Source organism: Rhinichthys klamathensis, unplaced genomic scaffold (assembly GCF_029890125.1).
Source record: "Rhinichthys klamathensis goyatoka isolate OS25496 unplaced genomic scaffold, OSU_Roscu_1.1 h1tg000321l_1, whole genome shotgun sequence".
NCBI lineage: Eukaryota > Metazoa > Chordata > Actinopteri > Cypriniformes > Leuciscidae > Rhinichthys > Rhinichthys klamathensis.
The window spans coordinates 833,664-846,381 of record NW_026606837.1 but is presented as its reverse complement, the minus strand read 5'-3'; the positions used below and the strand labels follow the sequence as shown (position 1 = coordinate 846,381).

At 38.5% G+C, this 12,718-nt stretch overlaps 1 protein-coding gene across 5 annotated transcripts in view; it reads left to right on the top strand.

Annotated features, from left to right (window-relative positions):
* Nucleotides 1-12,718, top strand: part of map6a (microtubule-associated protein 6a) — a 224,641-nt gene that overhangs the window by 202,313 nt on the left and 9,610 nt on the right. For 3 of the 5 annotated variants that reach the window (XM_056271543.1, XM_056271542.1, XM_056271544.1), the window contains exons 2-4: nt 461-1,416; nt 9,241-9,454; nt 11,797-12,005. In XM_056271543.1, coding sequence (XP_056127518.1) covers nt 710-1,416; nt 9,241-9,454; nt 11,797-12,005 — 1,130 coding nt within the window. In that variant the 5' untranslated portion in view covers nt 461-709. The remainder of the gene's footprint in view (nt 1-460; nt 1,417-9,240; nt 9,455-11,796; nt 12,006-12,718) is intronic. The other 2 variants (XM_056271545.1, XM_056271546.1) reach the window with 1 other exon arrangement.

Here is a 12,718-nt window from a genome sequence, read left to right as displayed (position 1 = left end):
GTGTGATGCTGAAATTTGCCATCACAGGAATAAACTAAAAGAGAAAACAGTTATTTTAAACTGTAATAATATTTACAATGTTACTGTTTTTATTGTTAGGCTATATTTGCTCAAATAAATGCAGCCTTGGTGAGCATAAAAGACTTCTTTCAAAAACATTTTAAAACGGTTAATTGTGTATCTGCAGAATATCATTATAATGATTATCTGCATCATTATAAATGAGTAAACCATGTTTAAACTATTGTTGAGCATCTCTCCCATCATTTCCAACAGCGATGTCTTCAGGACTCTAGTTTAGTGGGCGGGGCTTTGAGCGCATTGCAGACGTTGCGTGATGATGAGAGTGGCAGGTGATTCAGCTCCTCTCGATTGATGCTGAGCGGAGCAGGGCGCGCGCGCGGGAGGGGCTGCTGTGTCTTCACAAATTCTCGTATTGTAAAGAGCGCTAGGGGATCAGGACGGAGCTAAACCAGAATATTCCACAAATTAAACCCCTCAAGAACCCGTAATGCATCTTTTAAAGTGGATTTGTGTCCTGTCATCTTTGACAACATCGTTTTAAGGGGGGGAAAACATTGCGAATCGGACATTTTGAGTATTTCCTGAGAGGCTCGCGAGCGCGTTTAATTCCACAAACTGAATACAAAACAGCTTCGGGGAAAGGAAGAGATTGGTATAACAGAAGGTAAGACGTTGGCAAACCATCATGGCATGGCCCTGTATCTCCAGAGCCTGCTGTATGGCTCGGTTCTGGAACCAACTGGACAAGGCCGACATTGCGGTGCCGTTGGTTTTCACCAAGTACTCGGACGTGTCCGAAATGCAGCATCTTCACCTGCAGCAGAAGGTCGCCATAGAAACGCAACCGCTTCACAACGACCACGACGCGGTGACCAAAGGACCTCCAGCCCATGAAGAGAACATCAGCGGATCTGTGATGCGCCAGGACTTTAAACACTGGAAAGTTCGTCCGGAGCCCAGCTGCAAGCCCAAGAACGACTATCATGGCCCTGAGGTCCCTTTTAACAACGAGACCCAGTATCAGAAGGACTACAAACCCTGGCCTATCCCAAAGAAGGGAGATCATCCTTGGATCCCCAAACCCTCTCCGACCATCTCAGTGGGCCCTGACCGCATCCCTGACAGATCCAAGCACACCAAGACAGATATGATCGACAGTGGGGTGGAAAAGAGTCAGATTGCAGACAAGGTGCAAGAGAAGGAGATACTGTCTAGTGGAAGGAAAAAGAAGCAAGCCAAGAAAGTGACCATGGTTTCTGAAATCAAAGCTGACATGAAGTTGGAAGGGCAAGGCATGGGGGATGCTACCACTACAGAGGGAAAAGGGAGGGCAGATGTGGATGCCCTCAACCGGCAGATCAAACAAGAAGTCACCTCTGGCAGCTCCTACAGGTATGGCTGATTATTATTGTACAGCAGTGGTTTTCAACGAGGGGTCTGGCACCCACTAGGGGCCCTCGGCAAACTTCCAAAGAGGCCCCCCTTAGAATGACATAAAATTATTTAAAATAAGACCAAACAAGTATTAAAATAAGCTAAAACAACTTATTCCCAACTCTTTGAAAACCTGGATATGATGTAGCCTAATAAAAATAAAAAAAAAGTGATCCCTAAACCTGGAATGGTCATGTAAATTAATAAAATCTTAAAAAGGCATGGACCTTTTTATAATGAATGTAATTTTCTAATTATGCCAAGCTCCAAAATATTTTATCAGGTAAAAATTGCTATTTGTCAATAAAAAAAAGAAATGTTTTAAAATGTTTTAAAAACTAGCAACTTACTGCAGAAATACCAATCTGTCACATTGATGTGCAATGTTGAGAACTGCAGGCTTTCAGAGGCAGATTTTGGGAGGAAACTTCCAGCAAAAGGGAGAAACAGCATACCAACAATTGGCACATGTACTAGTGTTATACCTGGTATTGAATCTATGCATTAATATATGTGTATAGAAAGGACCAAATGTCCTCACAATGATACTAAATATCATGATACATTGTGCTAGGCTAGCTAAATAATACTAAATGATGTCTTATTGAAAAGTAGGGAAAAATGAAACAATTACCATTAAGTTTAGGGGTTATAAAATATCATTAGCTCAGTATAAAACTAAAGCAATAGAAATCAATAAAAAAGTGTTGTGGAGTAAAAAAGGTAATTCAATGGAGGTCAGCTGTGGGTTGAATCTGATACTGCTGTACTAACAACACCTACAGATGGCAGGACATGCAGGGGGCAGAAGAGCGCAGGAACAGATGCTGTTTTTTGGAATGACTTTCATTTTCTTCAGGGTTAGCTTTAGGGCTAAGTGAGGGCAGTAAGTGAATTGTGGAATTTCCAGTTGTTAATAATCAATTTGTTATGAAAGTGGTCGTGTAAAATTGTCTTGTTTGTGGAATTCAGAGACCACACTTTGCAAACCCCTACAATAAGCTTTTGTTTTCCAGCTAGCTAGCATATAAAACAGTGCTTTTTCATTTGCTTTTATTTGCCAATCTTAGCCTAAAACAGATGGAGCTGACGTTTGTATAGTGCTGTGCTGTTCCTGGTCCTGCGTGGTATTCTGTTTCCTTTCAATCACTTTTGTATTACAAACAGTGAACAATAAATGTGTAAAGAAAGAAAGTTCTCAGATTTGGGTTCTGGATCTCAATTCAAAAGTCTGTCATTGTCATTGTTGAGTAGTTGTGTTTAATTGACAGGTGGCAATTTGTCCATTATTCTCTCACTCATTCATGTGTGCTTGCAAATCACTAATTTGTGCATCTAAACAAGATTGAGCTTTTTTATACTGTACAATTATGGTAAATTGCTTGTGATGTTCCTAGGTTGCTTTGGATAAATTTGTTTAATGACTAAATGTAAATGGAAACAATGTTTATGGTATTGAATTTACTCTGCATTAAAATGCATTGCATTAGGATGTAGCCTTTAGAGTTGCATATATTAGGCTGGTTATTTGTTGGGTGAGAAGAACTGCATCAGGGCAGAAAATACACAAGAGGAAAAAAACACTGAGTCATCAGTTCAGTTTGTGTGACATGGATGAGTTGTTATAGTGATTCCTTAAAGGAACACTCCGACTTTTTGGGACTTTAGCCTATTCACCTTATCCCCCAGAGTTAGATAAGTCCATACATACCTTTTTCATCTCCGTGCGTGCTATAAGTCTGTTTGACGCACCCACCGCTAGCCTAGCTTAGCACAAAGACTGGATGTAAATGGTTGCAGCTAGCATACTAATCCAAATAAGTGACAAAATAACGCAAACATTTTCCTATTTACATGTTGTGATTTGTATAGTCACAGAGTGTACAAAAAACAAAGTCACATGAGACAGACATATTTTAACCGTATATATACTGGGAACTATATTCTCTGAAGGCGAAGCACTGCTACTTGGGCGGAGTGATAACCGCAGCACCTGAGACTCGCTCTCTGCTCCTCACCACGGCGCGTCTCAGGTGCTGCGGTTATCACTCCGCCCAAGTAGCAGTGCTTCGCCTTCAGAGAATATAGTTCCCAGTATTTATACGGTTAAAATATGTCTCTGTCTCATGTGACTTTGTTTTTTGTACACTCTGTGACTATACAAATCACAACATGTAAATAGGAAAATGTTTGCGTTATTTTGTCACTTATTTGGATTAGTATGCTAGCTGCAACCATTTACATCCAGTCTTTGTGCTAAGCTAGGCTAGCGGTGGGTGCGTCAAACAGACTTATAGCACGCACGGAGATGAAAAAGGTATGTATGGACTTATCTAACTCTGGGGGATAAGGTGAATAGGCTAAAGTCCCAAAAAGTCGGAGTGTTCCTTTAAACTGAAAAGCTCAGGATTAATTTGACTTAATCTTATGTTTAGTCTTGAGTTTAGATTTGTTTTGCCTTGTCATGCTACAAAGCAGTGACATGGCTTAAGATTTGACACAAGCTGATGAAACTGAATATCAAAAAATTATCCTCACTTACTGTAAGAAGTGTTTTATTTTGAGCCAGAGAAAACACAGGTGTGCCTTGACAGGATGTGGTGGAGAGAAAGTTGCTTCCTTCATTTATCTTTTCATCAATCTTTTCATTTATCTCTCTAGTGTCCCTCTCTCTCTCCCCCTGCAGATCAATATGCTTTGGTCTGCAATTTATGTCTGTACGATATATTATACGTGCACAAAATCTTGGAAATGCAGTGCAAGTGTTTAGCTGTTATTTTTTATTTAGGGTTGTTTATTTGTTTCTTATTGTTTTATTGTTGACTTTAAAATAGCACACCATATCTCTGATTCAATGTTGTTATTGATAACTAAACACCGTTTTCAACTAAAAATGGAAAACTTTTTATTCTTTATGGCTGTTAATTTACACGACAACAGCATTTTGGGGGCCTGGAAACTTTTGAAAACAGGTTTTTAAAGTGCAAGCTATCATCTCCATGTAAACTACAAAAATGTGAATTTGGGAAAACAGTGACGTCATGCGCATGCATATTACGTGATATGCACAAGCATATTATATGATTGTTCAGTCTATTGGTGCGTAGTGTTTCTTTACAAAGTGACATTGCCAACTACTGGACTGGCATGCATAATACAGCATTTTAGTTGTTTTGGGATAGGGGTGGGCAAAAATCACGATATGAGTCATTTTATTTTACAATAATGATATATATCACAATGTAGTTATTTTTGCTTTCAAAAATGTTTTTATAATATAATTTTTTTTGGTACCATTTAAATTTCAGAATTCTTATCACCATTTTCAATATCATTTAAAAAACTTGCCTAAAAAACTCTCAAGCTTACTGAAGACAAGTAAACAGTAGTTGTTGTCAAAAGTACCGTCTTCGGTACCAAGTCGTTACTGGAATTTAAAAAATGTGACGATACCAGTATTTCCCTCTAGCATTTTGAGCGCTGTTAAACGGATTCTTAAACACCTCTGATTGGCCACTGTGTTCACGCGCTCAACATATATGTCTCTGATTGGCCATTGTGTTCACCGCTTGCGACAATGATCAACGCTTTTTTTAAAAAAGCGTCTTTGACGCTCCTCACCGGATCCATTATATAATATATCCACTGATAGACAGATCCGCTGATAGACGCCTGCTTTCAAAATATATGTTGAGCGTGAGCATATATATCAGAGGTGTTTAAGAATCTGTTCTACAGCGCTCAAAATCCTAGAGGGAAATGCTGGTATCGTCACATTTTCTAAATTTCAGTACCGACTTGGTATCGAAATCCGTACTTTTGACAATACTAAACAGTGATAACGAAAGAGCAAAGAAAACAAACTACAATAGAACAAATAAACAAATTAAATAGACTGAATAACGTCAAGCACTAGGCTACATAAAATGTATAAAGTAATCAAATGTATTTAAAAAAATGAATACATAGTCTAAAGTTATAAAAGTGATTCAGTCAAGAGAGATTTTCTCTCGTTTCGTGTCTACCGGTATATCGCCCACTTTAGCAGATCTGTGTGTACATTCGTTGTTGTCTGTGTGTACAAAACTTTTCAAAATCACAAAGGAAAAACATTTCCGTTTTTAGTGCATCATTGTCATGTAAACGTACCCTGAAACTATTAAAAAATATTTGTATCAATTTAAATAAAACTGAAATAGAATAAAATATAAATATTAGATGAAAAAACTTTTATTACTATTAGATAAAATTTTCTAAAAAATAACCTTGGCAACTGCCTTGGCAACTAACTGAAATAAAATAAGTTGAAATTTAATCTAAAGCTAAATAGAAATAATAAAAAATGACAAAATCGGAACATTGTACATAATAATGCAGTAAATGACCATACTTTTTATGCCTTCCCTCTCTTTACTTGTGCAGTAACTGAAGGCACTGTAACCATTCAAACACTGGAATCAATAACAGAAGAAGCAGCAGAGCGAGAGAGAGAAATAAGAGAGAGTTTTGCCTTACAAGGCAGTATTACACCATGGCTGATCTCATTGGGATTCACTTGGAGTCCAAAGTCAATGTCAGAAGGAATATGTCATACTGTAGGTACAGCAGAAACTGAAACACGATGCACATGCTGGAGGAAACCTATTGATCTGGACCCATTTGAGAGCAAGTCCGTTACTAGAATAAGAAGTGACTTTTCTAATCAAATAATTGTTTTCAATCCTGGTGGATTAATAGAAGGAATCACTTATGATTCATTCAAATACACTGTTTATTATTGGTAGCGTCAGGTGCTGTGTGTTGTCATCTGACAGGTCTAGACTACATAAAAATAATCAGGATGTTGTTTTTGGATCCAAGTAAAAAGCAAAACAGCTTTACATGCTTCTGTTAAACACCACGTTACTTCAGTGTGCCAAGCCTACCCATGATGCACTGCTCTGGCACCCCACCACACAATTCTCTAGTGCCAGCATATCACCATAGTGACGGCTGTTCACAAAAGCTCAATGCCTGGGGAGAAGAAGAGGTATCAACCTCACTGTATGCTCAAATATACAGATGACTTTTGATGACAACAGTTAATTAAATGTGTGAGCTGATTTGAATACATATTGTGATTTTCCATTAAATCTGTTAGATTAGTAAGAAAATAAGTTGGTATAAAACAACATTGTTAAACAGTGTTGATGTCCTTTATCAAATGAATGATTTGACAGCTGGTACCAAGCACTGATTTACAATAAGCACACTAAGCTCATTGTTAGCAATTGTATGTGTGTAAATCCTTCTCTGTCTGTCTTTATGTCTTTCTCATTCTCTGTCTATGTGTGTGTGTGTGTGTGTGTGTGTGTGTGTGTGTGTGTGTGTGTGTGTGTGTGTGTGTGTGTGTGTGTGTGTGTGTGTGTGTGTGTGTGTGTGTGTGTGTTGCTTTATCTTGTGCTGTATAAACTCTGACTCCTCCCCCTTCTTCTTTCATGTTTGTCCTGTGAGTGTTTGCTGCCTGTGGCCTTGACTTCTATAAGCTGCCTTTGTACTGTCATTTCAAGCACTCTGACTGGACTTCATTTGTCTTATGTAACAACTTTCAGTTCTTTCTTTTTTCGCTCCCCTGTGCTCTCAACAGGGAGAGAAGGGAGGCCTCACATTAAATCAAAACACTAGCCACAATATTATAGTCAAACTCAAAATGCATGCATCTAATAGATCAAAACAACAATGTAATTTCCAACATAATCTCAAATTATGTATTTTTAATATTAGCAAGTGTTGTTTATTGATTTGTCAATTGAAATTAACAAGTACATTCATTAAATACTATAATAGTATATACATAATACTAAAAATAACACCATTAATAGCATTGTGTGGTAGAAATGTAAAAAAAGTTTGATTAAATAATTATATTTTTATAATGATTTTTCATTGTTTAAAATTGAAAGTTTGGGTCTGGAACAACATACACAAAAAGCATTTGAAAAGTAAATAGTTTCCAAGAATGTTTTATTTGACATTCATATATGTTCATCAACCTCCGGATCATTTACAAGCTCAAAATTGAAAAACACCCATAAAAGTTTTTTTTTAACGTTATAGAAACTGGGAGTCAAAATTATTTTCTGCTGTTTTTTCTGCTATTTTTGCTGTTGATAAAGAGTCACTTGTTTTTAACCTGTAATATTCCTCTATAATGCATGGCATGGGACGTGTGGTTTTCACATCCCCTATTTTCTCTGTGGGGGTTAATGTTCTCCCACATGCTGTCCCATGACTTTGTTCATCAGCTTGGCGATCACATACTAACAGGCCTTTTCTGTTTAGAATCTTTCCTATTTCTAACTGTAAAGGAGTTTCAGATCCAGTAATCTTATCTAATCTCATCTCCAGTAGAACAGTGTGTGATATCAAATGTTCTCAGTTCTTTTTTTAAACCTAATCTTAATATGTCAGAATGGTTGATTCTGTTTCATACAAAGAGGTATTGATTTGATTCTTATTCATGGAAGCTAAGCAACTAATTGATGTAATAGTATGATAATGGTTCACCCTGCCTGACATTGCCGTCGCTTTCCTGTATCAATCCTAATCAATATAGTCTGCCCAGTCTGAGGTTGTAATGTTACAGAACCAAAAAGAAAGAGAGAGTTCCCATTATTAAAAATTGGGGAATTTTGATATTATGTTTTCCAGGCCTAGAAAAGTCATGAAAATGTAATATAAATATTTAAAAATCATGTAATAGTGGATATCCAATGTTCCATCTCGCAAGAGAGTGATTCTGATTTGACAGTGAATTTTTTGACTGAATCATTAAAACCAGTTCACAAACCGTTTTGAATTGATTCATTAGTCTGTTGTTTTTAAATGATTTTTGAATACTTCTTTAGGTGAACAGAGTTTGTATAAGACTTGTTTTGTGCTGTTCTCAGTGATTTCTGTCTGTATGTGTGCATGTGTGTTAGATGTACTGCGGATAAGTTGGATGTTGTTGGGTAATCTGCAATGCACACAGCCGTGAAGTATATACCATTTGTCTGTGTCATCTCAGTGAATAAAGACTCATTACTCATCCAAAAGAAGTGGCCACTGCCTCAGGAAAAACTCTCTTCTGTTGAGTCGAGATCCAGATGGAGAGAAATCTCTGCATTATGGAGGGTGCATAATATCTAGATCTATACTGCAGTGTCTATATATAGCCATATCAAATAATAATTCTATATACACTCATTGTTGTGTCTTATAGTGTAGCACCTTATTGTAATCTGAAAGATTGCTCTCTTGATTTGTGTGATCTGTCAAAACTTAATAGGCAATAAATGTGGTTGAAGAATAGCAATTGTTGACCCTATTAAAATTGAAGTTTTGTTACTAGTATTTGTATATTAGATATAGTATATGCTATACTTTTAAACATTGACTATGTGACTTTTAGCAGATATATGAATTTAAAATATGCATTTCTTTACAGGAAAAAATGGATCTAAAATATTGATGACTCATCTTGGACTTGTTTATCCGATTAAATGCTCTCTAGAATGAGAACGTCCCTCCCCCAACTGCTGCAGACTATAGCAAGTTGAAAATCATAGTTCACGGCTGTAAAACCCTAGCCATTTTTTTTTGCCTACAGTATAACTACACGTCTCAGTTTTAACTGTGCACTTTCAGTTTTATACCTTTTTGTATTCACAATGTGGTCTTAAAATTCAATATGTGTGGGATGAATCCCCCACTACACTTGATTTTACAATAATTGTGATGCTATCTGTTTCCTAATGTCAGGAACGAGTTCAAAGCCTACGCAGATGTGAAATCTGTGAAGGTCTTCAGGGCCCAGTCTCAGTATAAGCCTCCCGATGAGAGGGCTAATCTGGAGACCAGCTACAGCGCCACCTACAGGGGCTGCCAGGGCAGTCAGCAGCCAGATGACAACAAGGGTCTGGATAGGAGGAGGATTCGCACACTGTACCATGAACCTTACAGAGAGAGCAGCAAGGTAAGAGCCTATGTGTAGAAGTTAAGAAAAACTACACAGTTCTCGGATTAGAGGTTTAGCACTATGGGTTACGCTCTTGTGCTTGTTGCATAAGGTTGGAAATCAATTATTGTGTTTAGTAACTTTATGATGTCAGCAATTTATGTGCTCAGTGACTGGAAAATAACTGAACAACTGTTTTTTTTTCTCAGCAGTACTTTTTCAAAGTAGTTTGACGTAACTTTGGCTTCAGGGGTTGAGTGTCTTTTCTTAGCATCAAATCAGCATCAGCTCTTTGTTTCATTATGTTGAATTGTTCTGACTTGCTTTACATTAGCATCAGAGTCAGTTCTGGACTTCTGGCTAATTAATATATTTGTTAACAGTGTGTGTTTTGAGATCCGTATACTGTGTGGCTTTTGTGTGAGCAAAACTTTTTAAAGTCAGCATGAAATGAAAATTCACCATGTCTATTTTCTAAATGCATGTTATTGATCTTTTTTGTGAAGAATTCATCCATGCATATGTTTCATTTAAAAACAATTGTGACCTCATAACTCCTAGAATGTCATAACTCGATCTTGAAAATGAAGACTTCTCTCTGCTAACATATGATGAACTTCTTCAATCAATTAGTCTACTTAAACCCACCCCTTTCTTTTTATTGACCTTTATTTATTGAGCATTCAGATCTGCCTCCATCCAATCAAAAATCAATGGATAAAACCAAGTGCCTGCCCTACAATTTTCTTTTTCTTTTTCAATAATCCGTTTCACTCAGATGTGCGTTACAATTCAGAAGAAAAAAATTGACGTAAATTCAAAGTTCAAGCGTATTAAGTTTCTCTGCCTCTAAAATATCTTTGCTGCTGACTGGGTGGAACAATTAATGTTAGCCAGTAATAACGTAGTCTAACTTTTCCATTCATTCCAAGTCCTATCCTACTTTTCCCATTAGATAATGGAATACGCTGCTTATCGGTAGTAAAATACCGATAAGCAGAAGGTTGGAATGAACTTCTGATGGCAGCCGATGCTGGCTCTCCTTCACTTCTCATCCTTCTTGACCTCACTGCAGCTTTTGACACTATCGACCACAACATCCTTCTCAACCGCCTCCACAGTGATATAGGACTATCAAATTCTGCCTTGGACTGGTTCACATCCTACCTCTCTGGAAGGACCGAGTATGTCAGTTTGGGTGGAGCTAAATCTCACCCACATGCTGTCACATGTGGTGTTCCTCAAGGGTCGGTACTTGGTCCAACTCTTTTCATTCTTTACATGCTCCCCCTTGGCCGCATCATTAGCCAGCATGGTATCTCCTTCCATTGCTACGCTGATGACACAACTTTACCTCAAAACAAACTCAACCTCCCACCCCCTCACTGCTCTGCCTTCATCTTCATCCACACCACTCCTACTGACCTCCTGCCTGGAGGAGATTAAGGCCTGGATGAGTCAGAACTTCCTTCAGTTAAACTTTTCCAAAACTGAGGCAATTTTTGTCGGCACTCCCTTATCAGGTCCAGTTGTCCCTGATTACCTCTATCACCTTTTCTGGAAAAGACTTCCCTCTCTCATCAACAGTAACCAACCTCAGTGTAAGACTTGACCCGCATCTTACATTTGACAACCATATCAAACATCTGTGCAAATCATCCTTTTTCCACCTCAGGAATATTGCCAAACTCCGTCCCACACTCACCCTTTCCAACGCCACAAAACTTGTCCATGCCTTTGTCTCCTCCAGGCTGGACTATTGTAATGCACTTCTCTATGGGATCTCTAGCAAGAGTCTGCAGAAACTCCGACACATACAGAACAGTGCTGCTAGGATCCTGATGAGAGTGTGTAAAAATGAACACATAACACTCATCCTTCAAGCACTTCACTGGCTTCCCATCTCCGCCAGGATTCACTACAAAATCACTCTCCTCACCCACCATTGCATCCATGGCAATGCACCACCCTACCTCAAGGAACTTCTCACCCAGCAAACATCAACCAGAAACCTCCGCTCACAAAATGGCAATCTTCTCCGTCCACTCAGAACCAAGCTCCGGACCATGGGAGACCGTGCTTTCTCCTCTGTTGCCCCGCGACTGTGGAACTCATTGCCAGACCACCTGAGGGTTCCACAGTCAGTTGACCACTTTAAAAAAGGCTTAAAGACTTTTCTATTTAAAAATAGCTACAACTAATGCAGAATTTAACTGTTTTTACGTTTTCTTCTTCTTGCTCCTGTTTTTACTTTTGAAATATGTTTGCTGTAGCACTTTGTTCGCAAATGAAAAGTGCATTATAAATAAAATATATTATTATTAAAATACCGTTTGTGTGCTATTTCATGTCTTGTACAGGTAGAGAAAACCACTCGCTCCAAACCGAAAAAGAGCACCTCCACATCTGCCACACCTGGCAAACCTCTGAAGAAGTCCAAGGAGAAGCAGGCGACGTCGGTGCGCGGTTCGAAGAAGAAGAGCTCCGAGAACCAGCCGGGGAGCAGAGCGGCGCAGGGCGACAAGGAGAAAAGTAAAGAGATCAACAACAAACTGGCTGAGGCGAAAGAGTAAAAACCATTGCACTTCTTCTCTCATTTAATCTCTTCCTGAAAGGGTGAAAGCAGAACGAAGGCTGCAAAATTATTTAACAAGAGGTTCTCATTCCTTTACTATTCTGTCCATTGCTTCCCCCTCCCTCTCTCTCTCTCTCTCTTTATCTATCTGATTTAGGCCTAGCAGTTCCGCATCACAATCCGTACACAAAAACTCGCTTCCGGGCACGTAAAACGTCAGTGCGATCCTTACCGGATTAGACCAATGAACTTTTGATGTGTCATTTACTGGGGGAGGGTCTTATCTTCGTTTCTTAGCTTTGATTGGTTTCTTTTTGGCCTATGAAATGCTCATAAATGGTGATTTGCTTGAGGCTGTGCTGGGTGGGGAACTATGTTACGCGTCACAAGATTCCGTACAGTCATTGCTGGGAGCGTAACATGAAACCGTACAACGGGGCATCATGATTGCCTCATCGTGCAGGGTGTCTTATAGTAGTTAGATTTCATTATGACACAATTTACTTCACATTTGACTCTTTGGTTGACTTTAAAGTCCTTACATCGCTGATCTGCAAAATATTGTTCATTACGAAAAATGGCGCGTTCAGTCACCGCAGGTCGTTTCCAAGACCTCGTGAACATAGTTTTTAAACCGCCGTTTAAAATGGGGTTTTATTAACCTTATAACACACATTTTAGGTTAAAAATGTTCAACACCAATAACC